This window comes from Carassius gibelio, chromosome B22 (genome assembly GCF_023724105.1).
Source record: "Carassius gibelio isolate Cgi1373 ecotype wild population from Czech Republic chromosome B22, carGib1.2-hapl.c, whole genome shotgun sequence".
NCBI classification, from domain to species: Eukaryota; Metazoa; Chordata; class Actinopteri; order Cypriniformes; family Cyprinidae; genus Carassius; species Carassius gibelio.
In genome coordinates, this window is record NC_068417.1 from 30,313,523 (window position 1) to 30,331,348 (window position 17,826).

The 17,826-nt window shown below is 36.7% G+C and overlaps 2 protein-coding genes across 2 annotated transcripts in view; one reads left to right on the top strand and one right to left on the bottom strand.

Moving 5' to 3' along the window:
* The window catches only part of si:dkey-246e1.3 (uncharacterized), an 87,223-nt gene that overhangs the window by 22,251 nt on the left and 47,146 nt on the right, over positions 1-17,826 (top strand). The window lies entirely within an intron of this gene.
* Positions 7,855-16,238, bottom strand: cxcl12b (chemokine (C-X-C motif) ligand 12b (stromal cell-derived factor 1)). Its single transcript, XM_052590979.1, has 4 exons — positions 16,094-16,238; positions 13,806-13,923; positions 11,584-11,667; positions 7,855-9,728 (listed from the first exon to the last, which is right to left on the bottom strand). The coding sequence occupies exons 1-4, from the start codon at positions 16,158-16,160 to the stop codon at positions 9,704-9,706; spliced, it is 294 nt and encodes a 97-aa protein (XP_052446939.1). The 5' UTR covers positions 16,161-16,238; the 3' UTR covers positions 7,855-9,703.

Sequence of the window (17,826 nt, forward strand, 5' to 3'; positions counted from 1 at the left end):
GAGCTGCCGGGTTCCCGGCTCGGCTCCTCAGCGAAAAACTGGTATGCATTGCACCTGCTGCCCTCTTATACTCACGCAGTGATCAGCGGCAGCTGGATGCAATAATTGCATGCCAATGTGCATTGGCTCGTTTAGTTTACACTCGAAGTAGATTGGTCTATCGAAGCGATATCCCATATTCGTCGGTCATCCGACGTGGCGTCTCCGTTCCCTCCTTCAGGGAACGAGGGTTACCATACGTAACCGAGACGTTTTCGACTATAGGTGGCGATAAATGTTATAGAGTTTGTGAATGATTTGTTTGTTAACGCTGATTCGTTCAAAATTGAATCACCACTGGAAACGCGATTGTTTGTTTCGATTGGAAGTATTTTCGCCGGTGTAACGAGATTTTCTGTTTCAGCGGGTTGAGCTTACTTGAATATTCATGAGTTTCCTGGACATGCGTGTGGAACTGAGAATTTCAGCTCATGCTCTTTGTATCTCAGCCGAAAAAGGACAGAGTATCTGGTGATGTTGTCTCTAAAACGGAAGTTTGAACTTCTTGTTTATTGAACTGCAGTACATGCAGTAAGATGCATTAAAGGAACACTCCACTTTTTTTGGAAATAGGCTCATTCTCCAACTCCCCCAGAGTTAATAAATTGAGTTTTACCATTTTTGAATCCATTCTGCCTATCTCCGGGTCTGGCGATAGCCCTTTAGCATAGCTAAGCATACATCATTGAATCCTATTAGACCAATAGCATCGCGTTCAAAAATGACCAAAGAGTTTCGATATTCTTCCTATTTAAAACTTGACTCTTCTGTAGTTATATCGTGTACTAACAACAGCAGAAAATGACATTTTTTTTATTTTCTAGGCCGATATATATTAGGAACTATACTTCAATTCCAGCATAATAATCAAGGCCGCAGCAGGCGCAGTGATATTACGCAGTCCCTGAAAATAGTTCTAAATACTAATACGAACTATTACTAATACAAAAAAAGAGTTTTTTAGACTTATTAAAAATGGTTATTTAAAATATTTCCCAATTAAAGATTCTATTCTCCACTTAAAGATTCTTTGGGGAACCAGAAATGGTGCATAAACCCTTTAGGAATCTTTTTTTTTTTTTTTAAGATTGTATTTAAAAAACCGAGGTAAACTCAGAGCACAGCAACCTTATATAAGCCATGGAGCCAAAACCTAAACTAATCAATTTTAATTAAACGCTAATGGATATGAAGTAGCCAATGAATACATTTTAGACAAAAAAGCTAGGAGCAGCTAAGAAATTATACTATGACTAATGAATGAACCCTGTATGGCTATAGAAATTTCCATAGCAGTGAAAAACCAGAGCAGCTATAACATGGTTGACAAATCTTCCCATTAAAATCACATCAATAAAGCTTTTGCCCAAGCCTGCATATGAATCAAAGGTCTCACCTTTCTCTCCCATTTCCATCTTTCTCCATCTTGTTCTTTTGAACGGCCTGTTTTCAATAGGCCCACAGCAGCAGTTTGACCCTTCACTCCATCCCAGGGTTAAAGAAACAGTTTTCCCCGAGTCATGATGGATCTTGGTACATTCCAGATCTGTTTACAGTTATGGACGGCCCATTATGGATGTCGCTGTCAGACGTGAGGGATCTTTGATAGAGGCGCTGTGAACTTTATGTCCTACTCTGAGACATTTGTCTTTCAGGACTCTTCCTGTTAATGTAGTCTCTAACCACTTTTAACAGCTTGGCCCAAACCAGAAAATGGCAATTGCTCTTTTATATTCAAGATAGTCAGTTTTTATGTTTTTTTGCTGGCATAGCAGCCAGCAGATTAAAACAAAGGTTGAAAATGCCATAGAAATACATCAATAAAAGGATTTGAGTCATAACTAGAAACCATCATAACATATGTCTCTTTTAGCTATTTAAAGGGTTACTCCACCCCAAAATGAAAATGTTGTCATTAATCCCTTACCCCCACGTCGTTCCAAACCCGTAAAAGCTCTGTTTGTCTTCAGAAAACAATTTAAGATCACTCCATATCACCACATGCTGCGTATGCTCTTTAAAGCTAAATACATGTAGAAACAGCGCATCCTTGTGGTGCGGAGGACACAGAAGAGCATACGCAGCATACGGTGATATGGAGTGACACAGAGGAGAACGTTGACAAAGGAATCATTGAATAAAGTCATTATTTTTGTTTTCTTCGCTTTCAAAAAGTGTTCCCGCCGCTTCATATAACCCAGATTGCACGTCTGATGGCAAATGGAGTATTCTGATGAAGAATTTACATACCTTTCATCGACCTTGACACTGTTATTTACATGGCAGTCTATGGGACAGTCTCAAGCCTCCGGGTTTTCATCCAAAATATCTTAAATTGTGTTCATGAAGACGAACAGAGCTTTTACGGGTTTGGTGATTAAAGTGGGGGTGAAATGCTATTTCATGCATACTGAGTTTTTTACACTGTTAAAGAGTTGGATTCCCATGCTAAACATGGACAAAGTTTCAAAAATTAAGTTGTACGTTTGAAGGAGTATTTTTTTTCCCAAAATACTCCTTCCGGTTTGTCACAAGTTTCGGAAAGTTTTTTCGAGTATGGGTCTGTGTGACGTTAGATGGAGCGGAATTTCCTTATATGGGTGCTAAGGGCACGTCTGCCGGAAGAGCGCGTGCTCCCGTATAGCAGAGCACTGAGAGAACAACAGACTTCACTGATCAGAGCGAGAGTGTCGCGAAATGTCCCAAAAGGAGTGTGTTTTTGGTTGCCAGGGCAAGCAACCCTGCACAGATTACCAAAGAAAAAACAGCATTAAGGGACCAGTGGATGGAGTTTATTTTTACAGAGCATCAACGGAGTTGTGCAAGTGTTTGTTCCCTGCATTTCGAAGATGCTTGTTTTACAAACAAGGTCCAGTTTGACGACGGATTTGCGTATCGTTTATTTCTTAAGGATGATGCAATCCCAACGAAAAAGGTAACGATCGTGTGTTGGAACCGCAGGCGGTGAGTAAAACTGCTTCAAATATCTCCGCTAAACGGCTGAATCTGACTGTTAGCCATGGTTTGTTTTGGATGATGGTTTTGTCCTCACAGTAATGTCACAGCTTCCACATGCTCTCAACGCAAAAGCCTACTCGTGCTCGTGATTCTTTAGCTCCGCCCACACGTCACGCCTCCAGTCGGTCGTGTTTTTCCGGGAAAAATCGGTACAGACTATTTTTCTCTTATGAATATAATAAACTAAAGACTTTTTGGAGTTATGAAGGATGCAGTGCATGCCTTTGGTGTGAGAGACCCAGGTTTGAATCCACTGTGAGGCACCAATGTGTCCCTGAGCAAGACACTTAACCCCTAGTTGCTCCAGAGGCGTGCGACCTCTGACATGTATAGCAATTGTAAGTCGCTTTGTATAAAAGCGTCAGCTAAATGAATAAATGTAGATGAACATTTGTATTCCATCCTGATCTTGTAGAGTTCATCTGTGTAAGACAGAGGCTTTATTTGAATTGTATCAGCTTTCAGTTTCTGTGAAAGACATTCAGATTAATGAAAAGTGTCTTCAGGAAGGGATATGTCCAGTAACACAAATCAAGGTAAGAGATATTCTCAGACTTATTCATTGCCAGTATGTCTGCTTAAACCATTATAAAAAACCTTTTGTTAGTCTGATGTCATTAGTGCAAGAATACATCAGTATTTTAATTAAAATATCACATTTATTTATTAAGTAAAATATACTTACTCAGCATTTATTTTATTTTATATTTAATTTTGAGAAAAAATAAATAAGTGCTATTAAAGAAGAATTTTCTTAGCTAACTTTCCCAAACTTTTGAGTGGGGTTATTTTAATAATTTCAGCAATTTTTTTGTCTTGTGGACTAAATGTTAATATCTTTTATGTACAATATCTTATTCAGGACAGTACTAAATAAAAAAGAACATGCATTTAGTATGATCTCTCTTATTTTTTGAAAATTACTCATATTTTCACAGATTCTGCAAGGGGTGCCCAAACTTTCGATCCCCACTGTGTGTGTATATATATATATATATATATATATATATATATATATATATATATATATATATATATATATATATATATTTACATTATAAACAAATCTAACTAAATGAATACTTAAAACAAGAAATTATATTTGATATATTCTCTGAAATTAGGTGTTTTTATCTTACAGTATGCAGTTTTGTTTTAGATATTGTTTAAATTATATGTAGCTTTTTTTTTCACTAGAAAATTAGACAAAATTCTGATTATGAAATATCATTGTAGTGTAATCAATCATTTTTGCCGTCTTTAAAGTCAGTTTACAAAATAGACGAGCTGCTTAGACACAGATTTTCCAGTTTCTCTGTGGTTTGGACTGGTTTCAAACATCAGGACCTTAATTCACTCTTCAGATAACAATTTGCAGAACCTTCCAAGAACTTCCTAAATGAAGATCTACAGGCGTATCACATGAAATAACACACTACAGAGAAGTTTTCATTTATTTGGCCTACAAAAGCACAGTTGAAGGAAATGGACTTATGTTTGAGGTTGAGGAAATGTGCGTGTTTCCCTCAGCGTCGCGCTGTCACGGAGCGTGTTCTCTGGACGTGACAAATTACCGTGTGATTTGAGCACTGCGGTACCTGTCCACCCAAAGCACGAGGCCTGTGTGCTTCTCATTAGTGCTCGATTAAGCTGTTCAGATCTGTACAGTAAAACATGACCCAGTCTCACTGGATTACTTCAGCTCTCCAGAGACGGGATAACACAAGTGTCCCGCGGTGTTAGATTTATTCTTTCTCTCGATTCAAACTGAGTTTGATGGCCTTGAATGGATTTACAGAGTCATTGAACCATAAGTAGCCAATAAAATGTTCTTTATCACGGCACATATGCTACATAAGTAGAACATCAATACTGAACATCTGGATGTAAGGAATAGGAGGTCTGGGGCATGATTTTGGTTTGTGGCTCTATTCGTATCCTGTGGAGGTCCACACATGACGTGCCTTCAAGAATATATTTATAATTGCCACGATTCGTTTTACGTAGCTACATGGCCACGATTTAGCAAAACGAGGAAATTAATTCTTACGTCACGGTGACGACTGAACTACAAGAGAACGAATTTGAAAAAAAATTGTAGCCATGATGAATATATTTTTGTCTGCATGCTGCGGAGCAATATATGAACTTCTTAAAAAAATGTGAATTGCTTTACCATTGTAACAAATGCACGTGTAGGCTACTGTACAGCCATCCACTGTAATTACAACAGCGATATATTTATGAGAGTAATTTCCTCACTTAAATATAGGAACTCAAAAATTACAAAAATATACAAAACTATATACAGTTGCTTTATTATACTAAAACTAAACCTTACTGTGGGCTTGATTTTGGCATGCGGTTGTATTTATATCCTACGGCGCCCCACATATGACATATTGACAAGAATATATTTATTGTGGCCAAGAAGTAAGAATTCATTCCCACAAATTGTTCATATGTTCCATTGTTGTACTAAACTGTGGCCACATTGCTGATTTGTTTAAAATGAGGTAACAAATCAATAAAACATGGCTTTGATTTACTACTATGAGGGAAAAAGATTTTTTATTTCATGAATACAATTGAACTAGAATGAGAAAATACATTAGTAAGTTTTGTGAAGTAATTCTTTATTTTTTTGTAATTGTTGTTATGGAGCCCTGCACATGACATGCGGAAAAAAAAACATATATAGTCGATTTTTTTTTTTTTTTACCACAATTAATGGTGCCTTTACGTGACAACGTAAAAAAGAAATGTGCTTCCTTTGCATTTCTGAGGATCAGTTGGATCCGTGAAAACAACTAAAAAATGTGAATTATGCATGTCAGGCATGAAGTTGGCAATGCCACTTTTTGACTCGTAGTTTACGAATTTCGTAGTTTACATGGAAACAATAATGGTATTGTTTAAAAAAACGTGCACTTTGAAACCCATTTTCAAAAGGGAACATTTCATGCCCCCAAAATTCTAAGTAAATAAACAGCCAAAACGAATAAAGTTTGTTTTCGTAAACGCCCCTTAATTAATTCAACCCCTCATTTTCGTTTTTAGTACTGAAATATTAGTACCCACAACGTTGCCATGACTTAATCAGAGGAAACAATTTTTTAATTAATATTCACTGAACTAAAACGAGGTTGCAAATGTATAAAACGGAGGAAGGAAATCTTAATTTGTGGCCACAAATATATTTGTTTGCATGCTATGCGCAGACCTCTGTACGAAATTATGTGAAAAAAGTGAATTGCTTGACTGCAGCAAATTCATGTGCAAATCCACTGTTATTATGACAGTTTTACGAAGTAATTTCCTCACTGAACTGTTAGCGGCTCAAGAGTCACAAGAATACACAAAACTACATACATTTCCTTTAACCTACTAAAACTAAACCTACTCGGACGCTGCAGTTCAAGTAGCCTACTTATGTAGCGTGTGATGTCATGTTGCTATTATTTATTATTATCGCTGATATACGTATGTGTATTATACAATCCATAATTACTTTTGAAAGCACATTTTAACCCCATTCACACAACCTATTCCTTCTTTCCTCAGTATGAAAGGTTGATCATATGAGAAAGCAATTTGTGTCCATATGTTTTTATATTAGAAGTGACGCGCTCATGTATTTGTAGACTGTCCCAGGTGTGGTGGACTCCTATCGAACTTTCAAAACTGATATCAGACACTCAGGTGTTAAAATAAGTCCAGGGGTCCCGGCAACCCTCGAGGTCACACATCTTCTGGTGTTTGCTTTTAGCAGCAGAAATGACTACAATAAATACCAGCTGTATTGATTTCACTGCTCTATTAACTGAAGAACTGACTGACAAACTCTGATTGACACAAATCAACAGTCAGGTTAAACTGAACCACCTTTTACCACCAGTAATTTCTCAATAATTAAAATCATCCTTGATGATCTTAGTAAATATGAATGCATTCAAAATTGGCAAGGTCCTGTAAAAATTTCTTTTCCAGAAGTCCTTATTTTACGATATAGACGTCTGGTATTGACCCTAAGGCAACATTCACACTGAGGCCGTTTAATGGGACATTTTTACAATTTAATAAGTCACATATAGTAACAGTGGAAACCAAACGAAACCTACATCTGTCAGGTGCTTATTAGAAAGGCCTGATGAAAAGCACACAGAGGGCTGTTTGTTTATGGGTTCTGCTAACTGTGGGGATGTTTGTCAGCACTGCGTGGTTAGTGATGAGCGCGGAGAGAGAACAAAACTAAACGCTGGTCACAAATTAGAAGCACAAAACAAGGATTTGTAAAAAACAAAAAACAAAAAACAGAGGATTTCAAAATAAGCCAAAAAGAGCCTGGTTTTCTTTGCTTCTACATTTTCCAGAGGCGCACGCATGTGGCGCATTCATCTTCCGGTTCCCGACAGTCAGCAGATATTTGAAAAAAAAAAAAGTATTTATTATGTTTGAAATCTGGATATTTTTCTTCCAAAAATGCATGGATTCGCTACAGTGGGCCTTCATTCCCCCCCTGGAGCCGTGTGAGGGACGTTTATTACAAATGCGTGCATGGTGTTATTTAACGTCTTCTGAACAGTTGACAACAAACACCCGCTTACCCCCATTCAAAGACTTGAAAGAGGAAGGACAGTTTTTTATATAACTTCGACTGGATTATTCTTAAAGAGAAAAGCTAGGATGCTTCGAGGGTGAGTAGAAGATGGACACATTTTCATTCTCGGGTGAGCTAACACTAAAACCGTATGTACCATTTTATAATAACTGTGAAATACTTTAGAAATTCCTTCATATTGTACTGTAGTGTTTTTATTCAAAATACAAAAATAAATCATTACATTACAAACTCCTTATATTTTTAAAGTGGCTCAAAAACATTACAGCAATCGGGCATTTGAGTCAAAACATCAGAACGGAAAAAACTAAAAAGTGTTAGATAAATGTGTTAATGTCATAAAAAACAAAATCACAGTCACATCCTTTAATTCTGTGGCTAAAAACAAAAAACGCATACATATGGAATACATAAAGCAATATTAATTTTGCCTACAAATTGCTTGCATTTTTCAGTTTTTGGTCCCTGTTCAACCCATTTACTAACAGTCATTTAGTGCTGGAGAATATTTACATGTTGGTTGGTCCTGTTGGATCCGAAATAAAACCAGTATGACACAAGATCTGTATACAAATGTTAATTAAGGCCTGAGTCAAGGAATATTGCTCGGTGCACGTGAACTGAAGGTTTATGACATGATTGCATTAACGACACCTGCTTTATAAGTACAGCATATCTGCTTTAAACTGCATATTTCTTGAATTTCAGTGTCTGGCATTTGCTACACATTGGTAGCAGAGAGGAAGTGGAAGAGAGGAAACTGTGATTCTGCTTCCTGTAGTAGCAGCCCTGTGTCAATGCGTCTCTGTGCCAAAACCTTGCTATCTGCTGCCTACAAAGTGCACTGCCAAGTGCACTACTGTCTACTGTCTTCTAAGACTGCACCGTTGTGGAGCTTAGTAAGTAAATAGTTTGAAATACTCCACCAAAAATGGATTCTAAAAAGTTTGACATTAGCATGTTGCTAAGCTAATAGAACGGCACATGTATTTTTTTGGCGGGAATGAAGTTAAGGCGGTGAGTGATAGAAGTGCAGTGCGCTCAATGGATTGTTCTGTTGTTTAATGACATACTGATTAATCAGTGGATGAAACGACGAAAGAAATGTTTGGTCGAAAACCTCTTTAAATGGTTTTGAAAGTTGTGGGTTTTCATTAGTGTTAAATTCAATATGGCATTTAACTAAACAACTAACATAAAAATTTTGAGGAAATTAGCTGTTCACTTTTTATTGGGTATTTTATTAAATGTAAGTATTTTTATGATTGGCATTTCACATCTGCCATCTTGGTTTTTTAAGGAAACTTGTCGTAATGCATTTTTTATTTGTGAAATGCAATTCACGCATGCTTAAATTTGTTTGTTTGTTTTTCAAGAGAAAACTATTTCAGGTTTTGTCATGTTTAATTGCCATTTCTTTGTAATTATTGCAATTTCTGTGTGGAAATTATTTCTACACCAATTTTTTGCTCAGTATGCGGCTAACTATGTTTTGGAACAGAGCTAGCGTTAGCATGCTGGATCATTCATGTGTGCTGGTGAGCTTTTAAACACTTCTACTAAGCTATGAGCAGCAAAATAACACAAAGTGAAAGCTAGAACAGGGCAGGTTTAAATTTCTGCTTCATTTTCACTTGCTTATGTCCCTTATTAATCCCAAACTATCCTAAAGGTAAGACATCCCTCACAACAATGACACAAACTCTCATTTTTCTGCCCTTTAAGCTGCGGAAAACCTGTAGATATCTCTCTTTCCTTCGCATTCAAACATTCACGGTCACATTCAGAGGCTTGATTCAGTCAGTGATCACAGCCGCAGTAGCAGTGCGTCAGGAGGAAGGTGTTGGCTTGTGTTTTGGTGAGCTGAAGTCTGTCTGGATGCTTGAGAGGCAGGTTTAGGTGAAGTGCTGTTTGTGCAAGCAGTCCAGAAAGAGGAGGAGTGATCAAAGAGAGCGAGAGAAGAGGACGGGTGACTCTTTGGAGGTCAGAGATGCACGGTGGTCCTCCTCGCACATCCTCAGGTGTTTACTTCGAGCGCTTCTTCTTTATTCTGGAGAAGTGAGAACAGCAAAATCATTAGAGATGAACAAGATGAGTATTTTTTCAGATGTCATAGCAGATTTTTTAAACAAAATTACAGTTTTTGCGAATTTTGAGTTTTGAGGATGAACTTTCGGCCTGATCTCACTGCACAATTTTGTTTGAATTTGTATGAATTACCTATCTAACCCCGCCTCTAAATGTACTCGTCACTGGGGTGTAGACAAATCCTACAAAATCGTAAGAATTAGCCACCTCATAAAATACGTACGAATTGGTCGTGAGATAGCACTGGAAATGTCTACATTTCTGTGTGAACTTTTATGCATTTAACTTTTTTTTTTTTTTTTACTATCTAGAACATCAACTTCTTGTGAACAATCTCTTGCAAGTCCGTCACTTGAAACATTATTATTATTATAATCTCTTTGTAACAGTTGCATTATCGGTAGCAATAAATGACAAAATATCTATTTAGGTTTTACATATTTTCCACGAGAGATATTTATAGAGTCAATGAACTCTAGAGCTGTGTTATTATAATATCATTTATATATGATTATTATTATTATTTTTTTTTTTAAAGTAGGATTAATTTTTACATTTTCAGTTTTCATTTTTATTTTAGTTTCCGTTTTGCAATCATTTTGTTTGTTTTAATTTCAAACATTTGAAAACTATTACTTTTATTTCAGTTATTTCAGCTAGGCAACAAGTTTTTTGTGTCTAATTTACTGTATAATAATATTTGTATAATATAATAATCTTATATAAATTTTATAAAGTTGTAACTGTATAATGATGTTATTTTATATCAAATTATTTAATTTAACATATATTAAATTATATTCTAAATATTAAATAATATAATACAATTATTAAATACTATATATTATTTAATACTATTTATAAAACAAAATACATTTTTGCCTGATTATATAAATTATATTTTATTAGTATATTCTTTAATTAACACAATCAAATATTTTTTCATAGTTTTTATTTTAGCTGACAGTAACAACACAGCTCTGACAATGAGTTACACTTTTTAAATATTTTTTTTTGCATTAGTTATTTTGGTTTAGTGGCCCAATAGGAGGTCGATTATAGTTGTGTTAAACCTCTCTGCTCGGCCTGTTGCCTCATCATTAATCTACAATTAGTGTAATTAAAGAACAAGGGTTAAACGCTCCAGGCTCTGTGGTGCAGCCTATAATTAGTTAATTAGGTAAACGTGTCATTTCTATAACCTTAAATTAGCCAATAACATTCCACATATGCCATTTAAGAGCAACAGCTTGTAAGACTAAGGTTTGTTTTAAAACCCTTAATGCTACTGCATTCCTGCATCTCTTTAGACGGGAAACACTTTGCGTAAAGTAACAAATTACAAGTTGTGTAAATTACACAAAATCACTTCTCATTTAATTTAATGTGTTTCTTGCTAATTGTAATTATTTGTGAAATTGACTCCCATTTTCTAAGTGAAAATCATTTCATCACCAGTTTTTAAAGTGTAATTTAGTTTTATTTCCCCCCCAGACGTTATGCACTGTAGAGATGTGAAATAATCTTGAAGGATGCATCAATTCCAGTTCTGACTGTTTAAAGCGTTTTCAAAAACATTTGTAGAATTTTTTTTCTTTCTGTTTTTAAAAAAAGTGTCTGATGTTGTATTAAAGTTGAAACTTAACAAAACATAAAAAATGCGTAAAATTTACACTGCTTATTGTGTCGAACGTACACTTTCTAGTTACTCCTTATTTCCATTACATATATTTGTTTACATTTTAATTCAGCTTTTTTTAAGTCTATAAGGAACAGGTCTGTATTTCATCCCATGGTTAGAAAGAGTTTCTTCTTACTTGCTAATGGCATTCTTTAGATACTGCTGCAGCCATTTGGTCTTGGGGTTGATGCAGACCTCTCTGTTGTTCTTCAGCTTGGCACTGGTAATGAGAGCGAGAGAGAAGAAGGGATTTGTTTCAGACCAGAGCAAAAGACAGACTAGTTTTCTCCCTCGGTGTGTTTTAGCAGATCATATCAGCTGTCCGTCATGGACTACATTTCAGCCCCTCTATTCTTCTGTACTACCAGAGTCACTGCACTTCATCAGATATCAGGACTGAATTAGACCAGGTTTGTAAGGACAGTGTTGTGCTGTCTGGAAGTTCGGGAGTTTTGATGATTCGGAAGATTCTGACTGGGATTCCCAGCACTGTACATGAGCATAAAATTTATCTAAGTAACAGTTTTTCAGTTTTTCTAATGAAAACAAATGGATACTGTGTCAGAGCACTAAATATTGAAATTATATTCAAATGAACATTCCAATTCCTATAGAATTTTAAATAATTTAATTATCTGATTCTGCTTCTAACCAAACACTTTTAAAATAGCAGAGAAACTCTATTGTGGATTGATTTTCTTTAGCTATCAGAGCAAATGGAAACACAAACATTATATTTGTTGTAGTTTCTATTCACTACTATACAAATTTGCTATGACGACTTCTGCTTCTGAATCTCTTATGAAAATTAACCATGGATTTACTACAAATAAAATAAAACACATTTAATATAGCTAAACTATGGTAATCACAAATTAACCATGGCTTTGCTACACTAACTATGGTTTAACCATGGTATTTGTGGGAAGACTGTAGTAAAACTATGGTTATGCAAATTAACATGCCCCCCAAAACAACAACAACACATTGTTACGACACTTTTACTATAATAAAACCATAGTGAATTTTCATAAGGGAAACCTTGGAAATGTGAAAAGTGTCCATCAGTGATCCACAACTGTGAGATTTTTACATCCATATGTATATATTTGACAACACTTATGTGTCCCTACAACAAAAGGATCTACAGCGTTGTTTAACAGGACAGTCGCAAAGAAAGCAAATTTTGACGTGCAAATATTTTGGTTAATGACATAAAGAAAGTCAAGGGTTTGAAATGCCCTCAAACAGAAATCTTTCTGATTGATATCTGCCCTCCAAATGATCTTTGGTACAGCCAGGAAGGCCCCCTCAAACGCTTCATTCACCCACACATGGAGAAAACCACGCGAATGACACCCAGACTTCGCACCTCGGTGCCAAAAGGAGTTAGCGGATCACGTTGCCTTTCAAATGGCTATCCGTGTTGCTTACACCTCACACACACACACACACACACACACACACACGGATCTCTCAATCTGTCCAGACAAATGGAGCCTGTCGGCGCAGATAAAAGATCCGCTTAGCCTCAGATCTACACACCAATCCTCACAATCAACTTCCCCATCTGTAAGATAAATGAAAACGTAATGCTATCCCTGTTTGTTCCCCGGCGGGATGGCATCCATTGACTTTATCTATATTTGTTTGTTTGTGATTTGGGCTCTGGGTTAATCTCGCTAGTCTAAACGATGTTTTGAGCGAGTGTGTCGGTGGTCTGGGAGCGAGCCAGCAGGTAGTAATTACCTCACAGCTAGCTAATGCTAACAACAAAATGAGTGATGTGCGTGTCCGTGGGGGGGAAGGGTTGGTGGCTGTCTTTCATCTGGGCCAACGAATCCGAAAGGATTTCTAAACAAGATGTGTGGAAGATGGCAGATTAAAGGTGATTTCCTCCGGCCAGAGTTTGTTTCCCAAATGACCCTCGGCTACATGCTAACCTCTGTAACCCCTATAACCTTGATCCCCCTGTAGCGCTTTGGCTTTTTGCTGCCTGACGGGGTACAAATGGTTCGGTTTAATACATTCCAGACCGCTGAAGGATTTCCAAATGCTGGTAAAAATGAAAACGACAAGGTCGCCCGCAACAGAAAGCTAATCATCTTGACCCTTGACAATTATTGTGTCGTGAAAACCTGGGAAAAGTCACTCTCTCGTATTTTCTAATTTTGCTGTTATTCTGTGAACAGTAGAGCACATCGCTAAATTCCCACACCGATTTGACTGGAAATTTGTAACTTTAAGAGCTATTTCTGGCAATGTTTTGCAAAGTGACGGTACTGTACGTAGCCGTGTACAACATACATAACACAGTTTAGCGAGTGTGAGATTGATGGATCTGGAAAGTTGACTCACATGACTTGGAAAGGGCAGCTGGGCGTGTGGAGGAACTTAATCTCACGGATGCTCCTCTGCGGGACGGTGTTGAGAGTGGACCGGCACCAACACCTCTCCACCAGACTGATGGGTTTAGCTGGGATGAGATCGGAGCAAGAGACTCAGTACAAGAGAAATGTGAAAAATGCATCTCACATTGAGTTTAAGCTATCGTTTGTTAGACATTATGTGCTCATTTAATACAGGAACATTCAAAAGTTTGGGATAAGGAAGAGTTTTTGAAATAAATTAATATGTTTATTCACCAAGAATGCATTAAATTGATCAGAAGTGACAGTAAAGACAAGTAGCTAAACTCTTTTTTAATAAAACTGGGTATTGATTTGTTAAAACAATAGTAACCCGGGGTTTTTTTTTGAATCGCCACTGATTATAACAGTTTTTGTAAATTCATTCAACAACAAGATGAACAATCTTGCAAAACAACATTTTTTTTGGTTGTTGTTCACTGAAAAAAAGTGAAAATACTCAATTTTCAAACAAAGCTGTTTTCTATCTGATCTGAACCTTTACAATCTCTTGACAAGATATTTATATTGTGAGCTGGGAAAGACATAATGAAAGCACAATTTAATTTCAAACCGAAGCAATCCATAATTAGAGATTTCAAGCCATATAATCAAACACTAACAACATAAACCACGGAGCTTTTCCTCATTCTGAAAGCATCTGGAAGCTTCCAATCACCTGCATCCATAAACAAGCTCTGATCATTAAAAAGAGATTAGCCTTCGATGCAATGGCTCTCGTCCATTCACACAGTCTGCCTTTCGCGCACCACATTTTTCAGAAAGAGGGTGCTCGACATTAAATAAGACAAAATCCCATAATCACAGCATGCCTCTCCAAGCACTTTGCTCTTGAATGTGTGCATTAAACGAATCTGTTGAAGAACATTCTCTGAATGGTTTCACATCTCCCTGGTTTCCTTTGCGCTTCGCCGAAACAGACGCAGTTATGAGGGAAGTCAAACTCTGGCATCCCCAGAGGTATTTTCCGACACACTCTGTTCCCTTTGTCATGTTAAACACCGGCCCAATAAGCCCTGACTAAACACCACACCAAGTGAACAGCGCGGGAACCCTTTAGCTTACTATTCCCTAATTACACACTAATTAAAAGAGCTTGCGGATAAGTAAACAGTGCTAGGCCAGAACCACCAAGTTCAGCTGGTTAAACATTTCTCTGAAAGCCTAAAATCAGACCCACTAACATGTAAAGACATGTACATCAAGTATTTAACGTGAAGACACATATGCAAATGTATGCAGGGCGCTAATGAGCTGCAAGGTGATATATTAATGGGACCCCTTAATGATCGTTAACACTATAATGGTCATTAACTGATAATATCCACTATGTAAAACCTAGGTGATTAATTATACAATAGTTCTGCAGTTTAAAAGTTCAGCTCAATTTGTTACTTGCCTTTTTTTGTAATTATTTGTATAATATTGGTATATTTACCATATTTACCTAAAAATTTCTGAGTGAAAATAGTTTATACATCAACATTTGTTTTTTCAGTTTAGTGGACTTCCAGTAAATAATAAAGCAATGGTTGTTTTGTTTTTTGTTTAGTTTAATTTTGTTTTTATGTTTTATTTCAGAAGGGACATTGGTCTGATCCATCTGGTAATTTATACGTGTATTCACATGCAAAATAAAATAAACATTTATGTTACTGAATAATACATTTATAATGAATACATTCATTTTATTTAATATAAATGTTTTTATGAAATAAAAAAAATATATATGACCAGAATATTATCAGTGTTACTTTAGTATCATTGAAATACTGTTTTAGTTTTTTTTAGTTTTTATTAATATCTTGAATTAATTTACATTTTTATATTTTCTGTTTCCAGTTGAATTTTATTTAAAGTTTAAGTAATTTTGTTGCAGTTTTGACATTTTTATTAGTTTATTATTATTATTATTATTATTATTATTAAATATGTTTATCTAGTCTTTATTAGTTTTTATTTCAGTTTTACTTTAATTTGAGTGCATCGAGTTGAACTACATGAAAACGTTGCTTTGAAAACTAGCTAAAAAGATAAGATTGAGTGTTTTAGCATTTTTGCTTTAGAAACTTAAAAACTGTCATAACCCTGAATGATAAACCAATATCCATCTTGCAACTGTTATTTCGTTAATTAAATTACAACCCAACACTTCAAAGCATTATGTGAAAAATTTAAAATGCTGTAAATCTGTAAATGTTAGCGTAAGCCACTTACCGTCAGCCTCTGGGCTCCATATGATGACCGCCAGCAGGGCCACCAGCGCTAGGACTTTGCTATCCATGCCAAGTGTGTGTGTGTGTGGCTTGTCTGTCCCAGCTAGCTTCCAGAGCTCAGTGTGGCGTCTCAGCGCTCTGTGAAGTGTTAAGACTGAGGACCATAGGGAAACACTCCCCCCTCTGTCAGGAGGAGGAGGGACAGGGGCCGGACCCGCTCCTCTGACAGCCCGCATCTTCAGTCAAGTTCCTCAGATGTTCTGGCAGTCTGACTCAGACTCTTGTTCATGTCTTCCTCTGCATCTTTTCTCAGAGGAGTGGAGAGAGTGCAGCTCCTGCTGTTGTTTTCGATTTGTTATTGTTTGTTTCATGTCATGTTCTCTTGGCGCTGCTGTGTATTTCCTGACCAGCCGCGTATCAGACTCCCTCTGTTTTATAGGATTCTTCTGTGATTCCTTATGTATTATTTAGGATGTGTTTGACTCGTATGTACAGTAACCAGGTGGAAGTTTGAACAAAAATGTAACGGATAGGCTGCCAAACGCATGTCCAGCACACATCTAACACCTTCAATATTAGATCTACGCTGAAAAAAGAAATGTAGAAACCGTTTCCCCTCAGAAATTGCATTACAAAGTTTTCGTCCAGCATGCAGCAATGTAAAGACAAATAACGGCACAGACCGAGGCACGCGAGTGTCCATAAACCAGTGGCTGCTGAAGTACCTTTCAAATAGATTCAGTGGAGAACACCGTGTAACACTTTTAATAGGGAGAGCATTATTGAGAGCCTCACGCTGAGAGACTCGCCAGAACCAAACCCCCTTAAACAGCCCGTAAACTTTAGAGGCTGTTGATAGTTATAAAGCAGCCGGCCGAGGTGCAAACAACATGCATCTGAAACAAAATAGTATACAAATGTAACATTATTTATACATTTTCGATGTCAAAGAGAGCCTGTTATGTTTCAGAGGCACTTCAAAGGATTCACAACTCGTAATATTTAGTCACAGGAGTGACATTTGGCACGGATAAAAAAACAGTGTGTCAGGTGGAGAAAACAATCATCTCTGTTAATTAAACAGCTGCAGTATTTTCTTTGTTGTTTAGATAAATGGCTACTAAGAGAACTTTATTGATCCCTTTTGATCTGAAATCAAACATTCAATAATTTCAGCTTTAAAGCAGTCAGATTTTTCCAGCTGTTGTTGTTTTTTTTTTCATTGTGTAAATGTTCACATTGTTGATCTCAACCCTTGGCCTTTTTTGAAGTGTAAGTGAGCAGGAGGATGTCGAAAAGATTACTAAACATCACTACTGACCTAAGCAACAACTCGGCAACTTGTATCACTTTAGAGGCCAGAGGGCACGCTTCACATCCTCAGGTTTCGTGTTTCAGAGAAACGTTTTTCTTCACTTTGTTCTCACCGAGAGCTGACGGACAACTGGAGACGGATGCGTGACGCAGGACAGTGAATAAATCACTTTATGTTTTTGTTTATTTACATCTCACTGCGTCTATTAAGCAGGAAATTAGTTTGGGGGAGTGGGGTAAGTTGTGCCACTTGTCACTTTAGCGCAGGCAAGGGGAAATGAGAGAACATGGGTTTATGCATGAACAGTTTGCATAAATGAGTCAGCAATTTGGTATTGCACAATGCCATTCCAGTTTGATTTTAAAACATACTATTTATTTTTACTATATGCTATCCAGGGAAAAACAGTTTAATTTTCA